The 15,748-nt window shown below is 49.3% G+C and overlaps 2 protein-coding genes across 2 annotated transcripts in view; one reads left to right on the forward strand and one right to left on the reverse strand.

The window, feature by feature from the left end:
* slc41a2b (solute carrier family 41 member 2b) overlaps positions 1-12,366 on the reverse strand; it is a 25,217-nt gene extending 12,851 nt beyond the window's left edge. Inside the window, exons 1-7 of the mRNA XM_079735249.1 lie at positions 12,013-12,366; positions 10,242-11,062; positions 8,619-8,726; positions 6,007-6,078; positions 4,129-4,273; positions 2,770-2,916; positions 377-524 (exon numbers count right to left, since the gene is read on the reverse strand). Coding sequence (XP_079591375.1) covers positions 377-524; positions 2,770-2,916; positions 4,129-4,273; positions 6,007-6,078; positions 8,619-8,726; positions 10,242-10,901 — 1,280 coding nt within the window. The 5' untranslated portion in view covers positions 10,902-11,062; positions 12,013-12,366. The remainder of the gene's footprint in view (positions 1-376; positions 525-2,769; positions 2,917-4,128; positions 4,274-6,006; positions 6,079-8,618; positions 8,727-10,241; positions 11,063-12,012) is intronic.
* Positions 12,367-13,234: 868 nt separating this feature from the next.
* Positions 13,235-14,565, forward strand: nopchap1 (NOP protein chaperone 1; the record flags this gene model as incomplete). The annotated part of the gene is given in 5 exon segments (XM_079734188.1): positions 13,235-13,258; positions 13,262-13,442; positions 13,593-13,667; positions 13,847-13,980; positions 14,392-14,565. Coding segments are annotated over 5 exon segments (588 nt in total).
* Positions 14,566-15,748: the final 1,183 nt, after the last annotated feature.

Genomic DNA, 15,748 nt, shown 5'->3' on the forward strand with positions numbered 1-15,748 from the left:
ACCCACACACACAAACAGAGGGACACACACACACAAACACCACACACGCACACACACACATCCTTGTGAGGACCCTCAGTTCCGGCGATCAGAAGAATTAATCCCTTCAAACTTTGATCAAAGTCAAAGGGAGACTTCCCTCGGGGGGGGGGGGGGCTCAAGAGTACAAAGACACTCAAACACTTCATGATCAGTGCTACAGTGAGGACCTCAGGGAGGCCTGCACACGGCTGCAGGATGCTGCTGCAGCAGCAGCTCAGTCTAGAGCTTGAGAGAGAGGTTCTCACTGGACCAAGAGGCCGCGCTGGAATGGGGGAAGTGTTGTCCTCACAAGTAGAGATAAACAAAACACACACACACACTCACTCCCCCCTACCTGCTGATGACCATGGCGGTGATGACGGGCTCCCACCCAGAGTAGAGCAGCTGGCGGCTAGCCGGGTGCTTGGAGGAGATGACCATCCAGAGAGGGGTGAGCGATAGGAAGAAGGCACACACCAGAAAGGACACGTACGGGTAGGTGTCTGGAGAGAGGGGACCCCACAACACACACACACACACAGTCAGCTTACGGGACCTTTTTAGGGACTAGAGTCCCGGAAGGACTTCAGGGCGCCTTAAGAGATCAGGTTGATCAAAGACGGAGCGGTACACGAGTGTTAAGCTAATCGCGACAGAGCGTTCAGTTAACCGCTACACGAGTGTTAAGCTAACCGCGGAAGAGCGTTCAGCTAACCGCTACACGAGTGTTAAGTTAACCGCGGAAGAGCGTTCAGCTAACCGCGCCACTCTTCTCCTTCTTTATGTTCTTCACGTTCATGTTCTACGTGTTCTTCAAGTTCTTCACATTCATGTTCTATGTGTTCTTCAAGTTCTTCACGGTCATCGTGTTCTGCATGTTCCTCGTGTTCTTCGCGTTCTTCAGGTTCTTCACGTTCATGTTCCTTGTGTTCTTCGTGTTCTTCAGGTTCTTCTTGTTCAGGTTCCTTGTGTTCTTCGTGTTCTTCACGTTCTTCAGGTTCTTCTTGTTCTTCACGTTCATGTTCCTTGTGTTCTTCACGCTCTTCGTGTTCTTCATGTTCTTCGTGCTCTTCACGTTCATGTTCGTGTTCTTCACATAATTCGTGTTATGCATGTTCGTCACGTTCACGTTCTCCACGTTCTCCATGTTCTTCGCGCTCTTCGTGGTCTTCTTGCTCTTCACGTTCTTCGCCTTCATGTTCTCCATGCCTCGCTCATGGCCCAGAACGCCGGAAGGATGGCAGGAGGTTGTCTTGGGAACAGCATGTACCACTCAGACTGGAGTAATCCATTCATGCTTCTGGGCACTAATGTGACAATGATAATTTGTTTCATTTATAAACCGCTTTTCCATTGAGGTCAACTGAAAACTCAAGCGCTCAAAACAGAACAGAACACAAGCCCTCAAACACACGCTTTCCAATTACTGCCACACAATAAGGTTCCCCTCCTTCAGGCTCCAGGACGGCTCTACACTGAACTCTGGGAAACGACGACATTAAATCTAAACCCATCCTTCCACCGCTCCCCCGTCTTAAAATATGTCTGCCGGCGGCTCCGTTCCGTCCAATCAGAGCCAAGCAGGGCGGCAGAATTCGCCATGCATTCCACATAGGACAGTGCACCGGGTGGTGTCGGCAGAGTAATGGGTGGTGTTGGTGGTGGTGGAGGAGGTGTCACATTAGTGCTGGTGCGACATGAATTATACATGTGTGGAACAAGTGGCGATCCTTCAAGGAGCCGGTCTGAAACACGGAGGTGGAGCCCAGGCGACCTCTAGTGGTGAAGAACCGGTACTGACGGCAAATTCCGTCAAGAAAATGCACATTCAATTTATTTGGATTATTATGATTTTTTGGCTTTGCTCACAAGTGTCACCTTAAACCACTGTATTCCATGTCCTCATTACAACCAGGACTTTAAGCTTGCTAGCTCTTTGGTTCAACTCCTGACCAGACACTTTGACGCAGTCTGTTTTTACCCAGAAGCCATCTCCCCTTCTGCCCAAAAAACAGACAGTCATGCCTCACGCCTATGTTAACAAATACTTTCCCCATGAGCATACAACACAATCATGGTGTTTACCCTCCTGTTTCCCAGCAGTCACTGGGAGCACCACATCCAAATACACCAACGTGGTTTGGAAAGGGCAACCTTATAAAAACCTTTATAAGAAAAGAGTCCCAGGCAGGCCGATAAGTGATTGGCTCCTTACGCTGTCCGTCATGTGTCACGCCACAGCTTGGGCCTGCCCCCCTGGCTGTAAACAGCGGTATTAACGACGGGGTTCTGCAGGAGAAAGGCCCTGAGACCTTCTAGAAGCCCTGCACTCCACTATGGTTGGAAACAACTGCTTTTAAGCGGTGGAAAGTTCCAGTAAAGTTCCAATCAAAAAGCGATCTGTCTGTGGTTGGGCTGGGCCCACCGCTGAGTCAGCAGACTGGAGCTGTGCCGCTGGGTCACGTGTCATCCGTCTGTCCAGATGGTCCTCAGGACAATGTGGGGGGACGATACCTGTCAATCAGGCACTGGGACCCTCCCATCCTACATACACCTGCTTTGATGTGCCGAAGTGGCTTTTAAAGAGGAACCAGGCATTCTGTGTGTGTGTTGGGGTGCGTGTGTGTGTGTGTGTGTGTGTGTGTGCTTCTGCCTGTTTGTCCCCTGTGCATGTTTCTGTGCCTCTATGTGTGCCCGTGCGTCTGCTTGTGTGTCTCTGTGCGTGTGCATGTGTGTGTGCGTTCCTACCCAGGCAGTTGTACAGGCCCTGGCTGATCCCTGCCAGGATGGCCAGGGTGATGAGGTCACCGAAGCTGGCGGCGATGGGCGTGGCCACGTTGTCCGGGTTGATGCCCGTCTTCTTAGAACCCACGATCACCCCCACCATGATGATACCTGGACACGCAGGCGCGCACACACACACACACACACACACACACACACACACACACACACACACACACACACACACACACACACACACACGGACACAAACACACGGACGCACACAAACAGACACACACAAACACATTATTACAGAGTAAAACCTGAATGCGCAAACGCATGAAAATAAATATATAATAAAGAAATATCCATAAATAAACATGAATAATTAATGTATTTGTTTGGTATACATATAAATATATACATGAATATCAAATTATTGTTTTTGTAGGTGAAGTTCCTTGTGTACCTTGAAGAGCGCGTAAAAATGAAAGCTATTATTATCATTCATTATTGTAATTATTATAATTCCAACAGCGGTCGCCTTTGCCCACGCGATGATATCAGTGTCGTTACCACGGTAACTACAGAAACACAGCTGTGTGGCCTGTCCCTGTGTGTCAGTGTGGGTGTGAGTGTGTGTTTGTGTGTGTGTGTGTGTGTGTGTGCTTTCCGTCTGTGTGCGTCTTTCCATGTTTGTGTGTGTGCGTTCATTCATGTGTCCATTGAGAGTGCACAGTGAGTGAGTGATCCATCAGTCCATGTTGGCGTGTGGCTCTGCATGTGTGTGCGCGTTTGAGTCCATCAGCATGTGTGTGCGCGTGTCTTCGGGCCTGGGTGTGCGTACGTGCCACTATGTGCGCGCATGCGTGCGTGCTTGCTTGCGTGTGTGTGCGTGCATGCGTGTCTCTGTGTGTCTGCGTGCGTGTGTGTCTCTGTATGTGTGTGTGTATGAATGTGTCTCTGTGTGTGGGCCTGTGTGCGTGGGCCTTTGTGTGTCTGGGCCTGTGTGTGTGTGGGCCTGTGTGTACATATGTGTGTTTGTGTGTGAGTGTGTCTCTCTGTGCTTGTGTATATATGTGTGTGTGCGTGAGTGTTTCTCTGTGTGTGTGCATGTGTATATGTGTGTGTGTGTGTGTGCGTGCGTGTGTCTGTGTGTGCGTGTGTGTATATGTGTGTGCGTGTGTATATGTGTGTGTGTGTGTGCGTGTGTTGCTGTGTGTGTGTGTGTGTATATGTGTGTGCATGCGTGTGTGTCTGTGTGTGTGTGTGTGCGTGTGTGTATATATGTATGTGTGCGTGCATGTGTCTCTGTGTGTGTGCGTGTGTGTATATGTGTGTGTGCGTGCGTGTGTCTCTGTGTGTGTGTGTGTGTGCCCCCACCCTGCAGCATCGAGGCTATGAAGGCGGTGGCCACGCTGCTGGAGCAGAGCAGCACGGCGTGGTTCATCTGGAAGCGGCCCTCTGGGATCCAACCCAGGACCACCGCCGCCACCGCCGCCAGGAAGCCCACCACCGTGGCCTGGGCCTACACAGAGAGACACACACACACACACACAGGACCAAACACACACACACACACAGGAACAAACACACACACACAGGACCAAACAGACAAAGACACACACACACACACACAAACAGATACAAACACACAGACACACACACACACACAGACACACACACACACACACAAACAGACACAAACACACTCACGTGTGCACAGACAGATGGACATACACAAGCATGGACGCACACAGGCAGACAGACGCACAAACGCAGATGGTAACACACACAAACAGATACAAACACACAGACACACACATACACACACACACACAAAAGAAGCAATGGAGAAAATATATAATTATCTATTATTGTTATTCTATAATAAAATATGTTCTATTTGAATACACACCAAAATACACCAGAATGAGTCAACAAACAAAAGAAAAACAGGAGACACGCCAGCAGCCTCAAGTTAATAATAATAAACTAAGCGCGTACAGTACGTCATCACACTTTGTTGAACACGTTGGCACTCCTCAACCACTCAGAGCTAATCCTCGTCTACCTGCTCACACACTCACTAAACAAACAGGACTTTTAGTGTCGGAGTACGGCATTAAACAGACACGTCAGGCCAAGCTAAATAAAGCCATGGTGACACAAGGACGGCGTGGTTTAGCAGTGTCCCCTCACTGATATTTACCCGTGTTGTCTCCGGAGAGTCAGGCGCGGGCCGCGTGAACTAGTCAAACATCAGCGACACAAAACACACGCCGCCAAACGCGGCTAACCTCTCCGAGGCCCAGCCCAGTGAATTAACCAAGGGATGAGTTCGGGAGCGCCACGCTCCTGTGATTTTGATGATTAGCGGGAATAGAGAAGATCTCATTTTCCTGGAGGAGTTCATCTGATAATGTGGGGGATTGGTTCGGTGTGGGGCCAACACACGGCTGCAGGTCTTAATAATTAATAATAATAACTTAATAATAATTCCTGGACCGGGATGATTTTCCACCTTTGTTCGGAGACCACACTGTAGTCCCAGTCCAGCCCAGTCACACCTGGCTCCGCTTCAGGCAACCACTTACTCATTGACTTGTGAAGCCTGAAGGTTTATAGGCAGATAAATCACGTCATCACTGAACCTACAGTCCCTCCACCGCCCCTTCGATGTGTCATTACTTGGAAGGGTTTTATCTGTTTCCGACTTGTCCTGCCTCTCGGGATCTTCTCAGATTTGCTTCCACGTTTCCGTCTGATGTTGCTAAAGATACGTTATCAGCAGGTCCTAAACAAACTGTCAGAGGCTGCCCGCCACGCTCGTTATGTAACACGCCTGTAGATCATTAACCACCAATATGGGAGAGGATGGGGCAGCACTCAACGGACCAGCACCCATGTTTAGAATGCAGCAGAGAGGGAGGGAGAGTGAGTGAGAGTGAGAGAGCGACAGGGACAGATACAGGGTCAGACACAGATACCGAGAATAAGAGAGAACGAGTAAGAGGGAGAAAGAAAGTAAGAGATTAAAAGTGATAGGGAGAAAGTGTGAGTGGGACTGAAAGAGTTATTTAGAATGAGAAAGAGAGTGAAGGAGAGAGTGAATGAGAGAGTGAGAGAGAGTCTAAGAGACAGTGAGGAAGACTGTGAATGAGAGAGGGAGGGAGACAGTGAATGAGACAGTGAGAAAGAGAGTAAAAGAGAGAGTGAGAGAGTGTGAGATAGAGAGTGGGTCGGAGCAGGAGGTCTCACCTGCTTCAGCGCCAGGTTCCCTATGATCAGGTTCCACTTCTCGATGGGTGAGTCCATCTTGCCCACGTTCACCTGTGTGTGTTTGGGGGGGGGGGACACGGTCAGTAGAGTCATCCTGATTAACCCATGCCCTGCAACCCCCCAGACTAGAGGGGTTTGACAGGTAAAACACACCCAGTGTTAAGTATCATAAATGTGGCTAGGCTGATAGATCATCCCACTCTGGTAGGTGGAATGATTCGTTTCTAAAGTATAATTTGAGAACCAGTCTCTCATTGGCCGGTGAGACGTTGGCTCTGAGGCACACGGGCCAGAACCAGGGCAGATGAAATGTGGTGAATCGACATTCCGATGGGATCCTGCTGAGAGGCTCAAGGTTTCAAATTCAACCCCAGGAGGACAAACACAAGCCGATATCTGCTTGGGTGGAGCGGTCCCAGTGTCCATTGTTTAGCGCTGACTCATCGTTTAGTTTAACCTTGTCTCTGTTCCATCTTAGAACCTTGTTCAGCTCGAGCGTTGTTTAGCTTAAGCTTAGAATCCGTTTGGTTCAGGTCTTGAGTCGTCGTTTAGTTTCACCTCGGGTGGGCGTTCATCTTGGAACCCTGTTTAGTTTGAGCTTGGAGTCGGCGTGGTTGAATGTGTCACAGTGTGTCTCTTAAAGGAGTGTCTGTCTGGCCGTCTGTCCGTTGCTGGCAGGGGGTTCCAGACAGAAGGTACGGTCACAGGGCAGCAGTGTTCCCCGACCGCCTGCGGGTCGGGGCTGAGGGCCAGCCCCGTTGCCACGGAGACGTGAAGGTGGAGTCTGAACCGGGAGGGAGATGCGACTCACTAAAAGGGGAGAGGTTCACGTCAACGGATTCCAGTCTTTTTTTTAAGGCCATCACGGCAGCGCACAGACGAGCAGGAAGTGGTTTGTGTGTGTGAGGGAATGTCGAGTATTGGAGGAGTGGAGGAGGGAGTATTACTACTTCAACCACACTACTCCAAATGGATAGGTGCATGGTCTCTTATGGGACACGATTTAATTTAAATGTTAACGCCCGTGCGCGCACACACACACACACACACACACACACACACACACACACAGGGGTGTTTGCTCACTGACAGATTGAGGGTAAGTGCGACAAATGCCATGGTATTTTCACCCACCTCCCCCCTCCTTCCTCCCCCCCTCTCCCCCCCTCTCGCTTCGGGCCGTCCCCCCAGGGTCTGACTTTGTATGTTTGTGATATTAATTCTCAGATCCGAACAAAAGAAGCCTTCACTGGGCAGAGGGCTGTGAAAGCAGACACTGCCATGTGGAGAGAGGGAGACGGATTTGGTGAACAGTCACAGGCCTAGTGTTCAAACAGACCCAGGTGTATAGGCTCATAGTGCTTCACAGTTAGAAGCGGGCAAACAGTCATATTACTAAACTGTTAGAAGCTATCATAAAGTGCTAGCACAGGGTTATAGTACTTGACAGTTAAAAGCTATTATAGAATGCTAGCACATGCACACAATACAAACAGTTATATGCATAGCATAGTGTGCTAACAAAGGGTTATAGTACTAACCAATAAGAAGCTATCCTTAAGTGCTAGCAGAGGTAACAGTAATAAACAGTAGAAAGCTAGCACAGGGTGCTAGCATAGGGTTATAGTACTAAACAGTTAGCAGCTAGCATAGAGTTTTTACACAGGGTCATAGAGCTACACAGTAAAAGAAACTAGCATAGGGTGCTGGCACAGGGTTATAGTAGTAAACTGACTTGTGCTACAGTAAGAACGGAGCACAAGGTCATAGAACTTAACGATGAGTAACTAGTCTTTAACAATTATTTTGTAGTGAACAGTTTGAGGCTAGTGCTCTATGGCGGGCTGAGTAGAGCTAACAGGACAGCAGCATCCCCTGACAGCGGTGGGAGGTTATCCTGAGTCGTCCTCTTAGCGTTACAGAGCATCAGGCGTGTGCATGGGCAGCGCATTAGCCTTAATGTGCCGTTAATTGTTACTGTTATTCACAGTATTAAACATTTACAGACTGGCACCAGTGACAGTGGAAGCAGGGGCTGCTGCCAAGAGCTTATTGCAGCCATAATTCTTACTCATCGCTGGAGAAAGAATAAGACATAGGTGCGTTTTTGGCTGCACTTACGAGAGAGGAACTTCACTTTTGGGAGATGAATGGGCGAATATTTTGGCAGCTTTGAACAAACAGAAACTTAGAATCTGCTGATGATTGCAACGAAACACTACTAAATTCTAACGGCCCGGCCCCATCAGCTAATGATCGCACCGCTCAGCATGTGGTGCAGCAGGAAATCCCAGCACTGAAAACCAGGAGGACGAGCCGAGTGGAGCGCCAACCCTGAGCTAACGAAGAGCAGGCGAATGCAGGCACACACAGCCCAAGGCCTGAGGCTAGACTGGAGACGAGTCATGACATAACAGCCGCCCCCACACGCACACACACACACACACACACACACAGCAGGTTTCACAGCAGATAAGTGACATAATAGCGGGGAGAAAAACAAACAGAACAGCATCCACCACAATAATTGTATGTCGTGTATGTGCGTGTGTGTTTGTGTTTGTGTGTGTGTGTCAGTGTGTGTCTCTCACCGCAGTAGACAGTCTGGAGGCCAGCGTCATCTCGAGGTTTCCCTTGAGACCCAGCAGAGCCGGAACCAGGATGAAGATCTCCGTGATGTAACTGAACGCCTTCCAGTGCTTCAACACACACACACACACACACACACACACACACACGCACAAAACCAACACAAATTGCCACATCAACAAAGAGGCCCTGAGGAACAGGCTAAGGATCATTACAGCTTCAATAGCCTTATTGATCCTTAAAGTTGATTAGCCTTAAAGATCCTTAAAGTTTCAATAGCCTTAAAGATCCTTAAAGTTTCAATAGCATTAAGGATCCTTAAAGCTTTAATAGCCTTAAGGATCCTTAGAGCTTTAATAACTCTAAGGATCCTTTAAGCTTTAGTAGCTCTAAAGATCCTTAAAGCTTTAGTAGCTCTAATGATCCTTAAAGCTGTAATAGCCTTAAGGAACCTTAAAGCTATTAATAGCTATTAAATGTAATCAGACCAGTTAAAGTGCCAACATATTGGGGCCAATACATTATGTAGTGCAGTGTGAGTGTCTAAAGTCTGTTGGCGTTCCCTTGGGCAGGGCATCAGTCCCACTGTCGCTGACAGAGCTACAGGGATTTTCGGTCGTTTGTTATTCCTGTGTGATTACCGGGAGGTGTATCGGAGGCACTGAGCTGAACGATTGTGCTAATGATGTTGTGCTGTGCTGCAGCACAACATCATTAGCATAATCGTTTCTAATCTAATGAGAGACTTTCGACTGGCCTTTTTTGAAATATAATCCTGTGAAGACCTCGATCTGTGTCGGAGCACTCCTCAGAATGTCTATAATGTACAATGTTCAGGTCAGACTCGCACTGCTGACTTGGCAAAGCTCTCCTTCCCAGATGTGGACTTGGCTTTGAGGGTGCGGCACTTCTGCTCCGTTCTGGTCCGACGCTTTGCCGTAACCCCCATCATGCAAATACGAAGAGCTCTTCACTGTTCACACTTCCCCTATGCTTTCGCTTGAATATTTGCTACTACCACCGAGATACAGGCGGCAGGGGTGGGCTTGGCTCAGGAAGTAGAGCGATTTGACCTGTAACCGGAAGGTTGCTAGTTTTATCACCTGCTCCAATGCTCCCCCGCTGCTAGCTGACTCCCCTGTTGGTGTGTGAATGTGTGCATGAACCAGCTTCCGCAAAAGACCCAAGGCTCACTAGTTCGGAGTTCGCCTAGACTCTGCATAGTCTCCCCCCTTACCCCACTTACACACTTATTGTATGTTCTACGTTCTGGCACTTAATGTACACACGTATGTATGTTGCACGTCCTTACACTTAAACACAGCACGTAGCCTTGTGTAGCTCGTTCTCCTAGCTGTCATTGTTGTACACGGGGGAATGGGTAGACCTAGCAATTGTTAGTGCTTGTCACTTGTTTCTATGAACACCCTTACTGTACCGACGACGACGTGTTGTTGTTTCTCTTCCTTCCGACAAATGTACTCATCGTCCAGTCGCTTTGGATAAAAGCGTCTGCTAAACTCCCTAAATGTAAATGCAGTGTAAATGAACCTCGGTAAGCCGCTTTGGCTGAACGTCCTAAAGTGTAAAGCGGGTGTTGGTGCCCGGTCCCCGAGTCCCTCTACCTGCACGATGTCCAGCACCATCCCGGCCGACACCGTCCCGAACCCGGCCAGGAGGAAGGGCACCAGGATCTGCAGCGCCATGGCCAGCGGCGACTCCTTGGGCATGTTGGCGGCCCGCGACGCCATCGAGGAGGTCACCTGTCGCTCCTCGTCGTCCTCATCCTCCCCCTCCCCACCCCCCTGCTCCTCCTCCTCCCCCTCGTCCCCCGACAGCCTCCCCTCAGGCAGCATGGGCTCCGCCTCCCCGTAGCGCCCGTCCCCGCAGTCCGACTGGCTCAGCGAAGAGCGGGACGCGCGGTCCAGGTGGCGCCGCCCTCCTCCTCCTCCTCCTCCTCCTCCTCCTCCTCCTCCGCCACCGCCCCCCTCAGACCCCTCGGCTCCCCGGTAGCCGCTGTGCGTGTGGGGGCCGCCGCTGCCGCCGCCGCCGCCGCCGCCGTCGTCGGGCTTGGACCCCATGTCCACCATAGCCAGGCGTTCCTGGTCCTGCAGCTTGGTGTAGCCGGTGGGTACCATGGTGTGGAACAGTGAGCCCAGGCGCCCGGAGGGGGCGGGCTTCAGCGAGAGGCCGCTCCAGCTGCTGGCGGCGCCGCTCATGCTACGTGAGGTCAGGTTAGAGCCCAGGGACTCTCCTATTGCGCCCCCTAGGGACGGGAGGTTCATGGTGCGGGCCGGAGGGGCGATGGGTCATCTCCCTCCGTTCGGTCCGGACGGGGTGTGGGGACAGCCGGGTAAGGTGTGAGGACAGATGGGTGGGGGGGTGAGGGCGGACAGACGGGGGACGCGGTCAGACTCCCCGGACGGTGGTCTCGGCGGCGAGGACGCTTGGGGGGGAAGAGAGGGGAGGAGAGAGGAACGTTAGAACCATCCCCTTCAGGAGAACCGGCGATCTGATCCAGAACCGACAGGAGGTTCAAACAACATCAAGACAAGTTGGTCGACATACGTTACGCACGTTTGAATTTACACTAGCATTTCATGTTATCCCTGATTAAGTTGACTATTATGTTAGGAAATCGTCCTTCTATAAGGTTGACCATTGCTTGAACTGAAGAACATGTTATTACACATCGTTTCAGGCTAAAGGATCACTTCCTAAAAGTACATAAAGTGTATCTTATGTCCTCACGTTACTGTTACCGTTGGGAGACACAGATCTGCAGTCAAACCCTGGACGAACTAATGACTGACATGCACAGAACCAACACTCAAGCTGTGTTATCACACACGGACATCGTCCTTATGGAGATGGCAAATACAAACTCGCAACTGTTGGCCCGTTGTGTGTCTCCGTCCACACAAAAGAGGAACAACACAACAACACAAACAGCGACACAACTTCACAAACAGAGACACAACAACACAAACAGAGAGACAACACAAACAGAGAGACAACACAAACAGAGGAACAACACAACAACGCAAACAGAGGAACGACACATCAACACAGAGGAACAACACAGACACAACAAGACAGACAGAGAGACAACACAAACAGAGGAACAACACAACAACGCAAACAGAGGAACGACACATCAACACAGAGGAACAACACAGACACAACAAGACAGACAGAGACACAACACAAACAGAGGAACACAACAACACAAAAAGAGAAACAACACATACAGAGACACAACACAAACAGAGAAACAATGTTACATGACAACACAAAAAGATGAACAACACAACAACACAAAAAGAGGAACAACACCACAACACAGAGATACAACAACACTAACAGAGAAGGTCTCAGGACTCCATAAAGTCTTACCAGTCCATCCCTGAAACGCGCCGTGTGTTGCGGTCTCTCCTCGGCGGTGCTCTCTCTCCCCTGCTGTTCTCCCTCAACGACACTGCGGTGCTCCGTGGCTCCCCGCGGGGCGACCTGACCCACACTGCGGTAGCTGCGAAAGCGGTGGACCGGGCCGACGAGCTCCAGGAACACGGACTGGTACGATGAGCTCCGGGAACACGGACCGAGTGACGACGACGCTATCCGGGAGGTGGCCGGGAGGGTCCGGTGGAGGTCTATCGGTGATGTACAGCGGGAGCTCTCCAGGTGATGTACAGGAGGTCTACGGCGTACTTCGGGTCCGCCTGAGGAAGAGGAGCCGGGAGGGAGGAAGGTTTCCTCTGACAGATCGGGCGGAGCGCCAGCTGACGTCACAGACTCATACTTGAATCGTATTGCGCATGCGCGTAGCACACAGTGTCCCTTTTTTTGCAGATTAACTAAATCTGCAAAAAGTTTATTTAATAGCGTATCTATCGTTCCTAGACTGTTGGTTTACGGTCTTCGACAAGTAACCAGTACATCGCAATATAATAATGTGGTACATGAAAGGGCGTAGGAACTGTGGGGACGGAGGGGACGTGTCCCCTCCAATATTGGAGACAGGCGCATTTGTCCCACCTAAAAATTATACCGGGGGAAGAAAAATATTTTATTTTATTTTGAAAGCGCAACACAGCGTCTTGTCACCGCTTCTTATTCTAAAAAACTGAATGATTGAGTGTGCAATTAAATAATTGATTTGATATTTATCAGTTCATTACTGCCATTCAAAATGTGTTTTCCTTTACATTTACAAATGTATCTTTTTAGTAGAATAAAATATATTTGTGAATTTTTTCAGTGTATTTAATTTATGAAATATTTCTGTTCAAACCATTAACGGATCTGTCAGGTTTCCGATATGTGTCCCCCACAATGTTAAACTCATTCCTACGCCCCTGAGTTCTTCCCCCGGTATAAGTTTTAGGTGGGACAAATGCGCCTGTCTCCAATATTAGAGGGTCCCCCCGGTTCCTACGCCCTTGGTTAAACTCATTCCTACGCCCCTGGGTACATGGTACTGAAGTTTGAATAAATAAAGAAGCTAAATATATCAATCATAATAAATAATTATTTTTTATTAAACATACCTTACCTTACCTCTGCATCTCATCTGTATCCAGTCTGCAAAACACGAGTGTAATGATGGAGGTCTGCAATGTCAGGACTGCCTCCCACACAGTAGGGGGCGCTACAGAGAAACGCGTCCAAACCAGTGTTCACCTTCCACCCGGCAGCTCTCCTCCAGGGACACACATGTGACCGTACACAGATGGATGTTTTCATCAAGCACAGCGCATCACAGATGGAAGTCAACACCGAGAAGACCAGCTCTCCAGAGCTGCTGTCGTGCGGCCACGGAGGAGGTCTGAGTTTATTACTTCACCCTAACGTGTGTGTGTGTAGATGTCACTGATTATGTTGCATGTAAGGGTATCGTTTGCGGTCAGGCAAATGCAGTGCAGTCAGTGTTGTGCTTCACTTCCTGTTGACTGACTATCGCTGGGTGTTTGCAGGTATTCATGACAAATTGCTGCTCAAACCGAAGCTCAGCAGCTCGTTGCAGACCGAGAAGGTTCCGAGGAGCAGCGGTGAGTGAGGATGAGGTGCACGCGTTGCGATACACATCACAGTACTATTGCACTCCACATCACAGTACTACTGCACCTCATATCATGATACTAGTGGAAGAAGACCCCGACCACACAGCCTTTAGCTTCACCGCTTTGTGCAGTGTAATTAACGTATGAACCGCTATCCTGGCTCTCAGTGTTGGGTCGCCTTCAGAACTTCCTGCCCCAGATGGCGGCAGCCAACGACAAGTTGATGGTGCAGATCCAGGATTCTCCCGCCGGACAGTTCGACATAGAGCAAGTGGAGGAGGCGGAGCGGGTCATAGAGATGGTGGGTCTCCCAGGAGGTTCTTAGGAGTCCCGCGTTGTGAGACAGAAGTGAATGTGGCTACTGTGGAAAAACGAGTATTTCCACGCTGTCAGTCTGCGTCCTCCATAACAAATGAAGTGAAGATGATCCTGCCAAGTTATCCTGCACCTGGATCTGTTTTGGGAAAGGTGAATGTGTAGTCGCTCCTATGTTTATATAAGCTTCATCAGCCTCATGGAGAAGCGTCTGGTGAAACTTGTTTCGATGAACAACCTCGCTGTACCTACAGCAGTATATCATTTCTCTTTCTTCTGACAAATGTACTTGTTCGCTTTGGATAGAAGCGTCTGCTGGATGTCGTCAGTGTAAATGTAGATTAGATTAGATCAGCTTGTAAACGAGTTGATGGTGTTTGCACTGAATGTCTTGCAGGACGTCGCCTTAGTGGAGCTCAGTGGGTCAGAGGATGAGGAGGAGGAGGAGACATCGGAGGAGGAGGACTCCGATGAGGACCAGGAGGTGACGGAGGTGAACCTCAAACTCCCCAGCGACGGCAGCAGGAAGAAGAGAGCCAACATACAAGTGCTGGAGACGAAGACGCAGTAGGAAGGGGCTCCAACCGACTCTTTAAAGAGACGCCTGCCCATTGGGCCTCGGGAAGGTCACATGGGACAGGTCCGGACTAATGAGAAGCCTTCCATCTTCTACGCTGTTTAATGTCGTAAAGGTTATCAACGACCACAGCGGACGGAGAGCACCTCCAACTTGGATGTTCAGTTGGGTACAATACGTTACCATTTTTAAAGGTGACACATTATACCAAAAGCCGTTTTGAAAATAGGCCTCTTCTGACATCAAAAGAGTCCACCTAGATGTGTGCTGGATAAACCGGTCTACCAGCCTACCCAGTGGACTGTAGCAAACTGCTCATCTATCCGTCATATATCTAGGTGGACGCGCCCACTTGTGATGCCAGAAGATGCGGATTTTCATACGGCTTGTAGCGGCTAATCCCACTCACACCTGGTGGTATAATATGTTGCCTTTTTAAAGCTTGTTTCTAGGGCAACAGAAGATTATATGGGTGTACCTCTATATACAGGCCCTATATGTACAGGGCCTGATGATTACAGGTGCACTATATGTACAGGGCCAGTATACAGGCCTCCCTGGACACACAGCCAGCAAGGAGCTGGTTGGTAGCCAGTCCATTGTGGTTTCATTTGTAAATGCTATCTTCTGTTCGGTCATCACAGGCTATTGTCAGACGTGAAGCACCAATCGCCTCTAGTGCTGGGAGATGTCCCTCGATATTGAGTTTGAGTGAGATCACAAGATCAGTTGTAACCTTACTTTGAGCAGGAGCTGGAACATCTGGGGTTTGCAATCTCACCCCACATTGTTCTTATAATTTATCCGTTATATTCAGGTCCAATGTCCACGATATAATTCTGATTTGTGCTGTAAATATGTCTGCTGTAGGTCAAGATAAAGAATTTTGCTACTGAAGCTCTATCTTCATTGTTTTTGTAAAAAGTTAATGTTCCAAAAAATGTTTTATATTGATAATTTGCAGACTTGACTGATTTATTAGAATTAAAATCAGAACTTTTTACCAAACCCAGATCCCTTTAATGACTGAGGACACTTTATTGAGGCGCCTTTCCATGCGCACAGAATAGAAAACAGTTCCTTCATTGTTTAATACCATTTCAACCGGCCGTCAAGCGTTAGTCGTACACACACACAACAGATTCTCTGCATTTCTTAGCCCTTAGTGTCTTTAGTG

Source organism: Pollachius pollachius (genome assembly GCF_949987615.1).
Source record: "Pollachius pollachius genome assembly, chromosome: 4".
NCBI classification, from domain to species: Eukaryota; Metazoa; Chordata; class Actinopteri; order Gadiformes; family Gadidae; genus Pollachius; species Pollachius pollachius.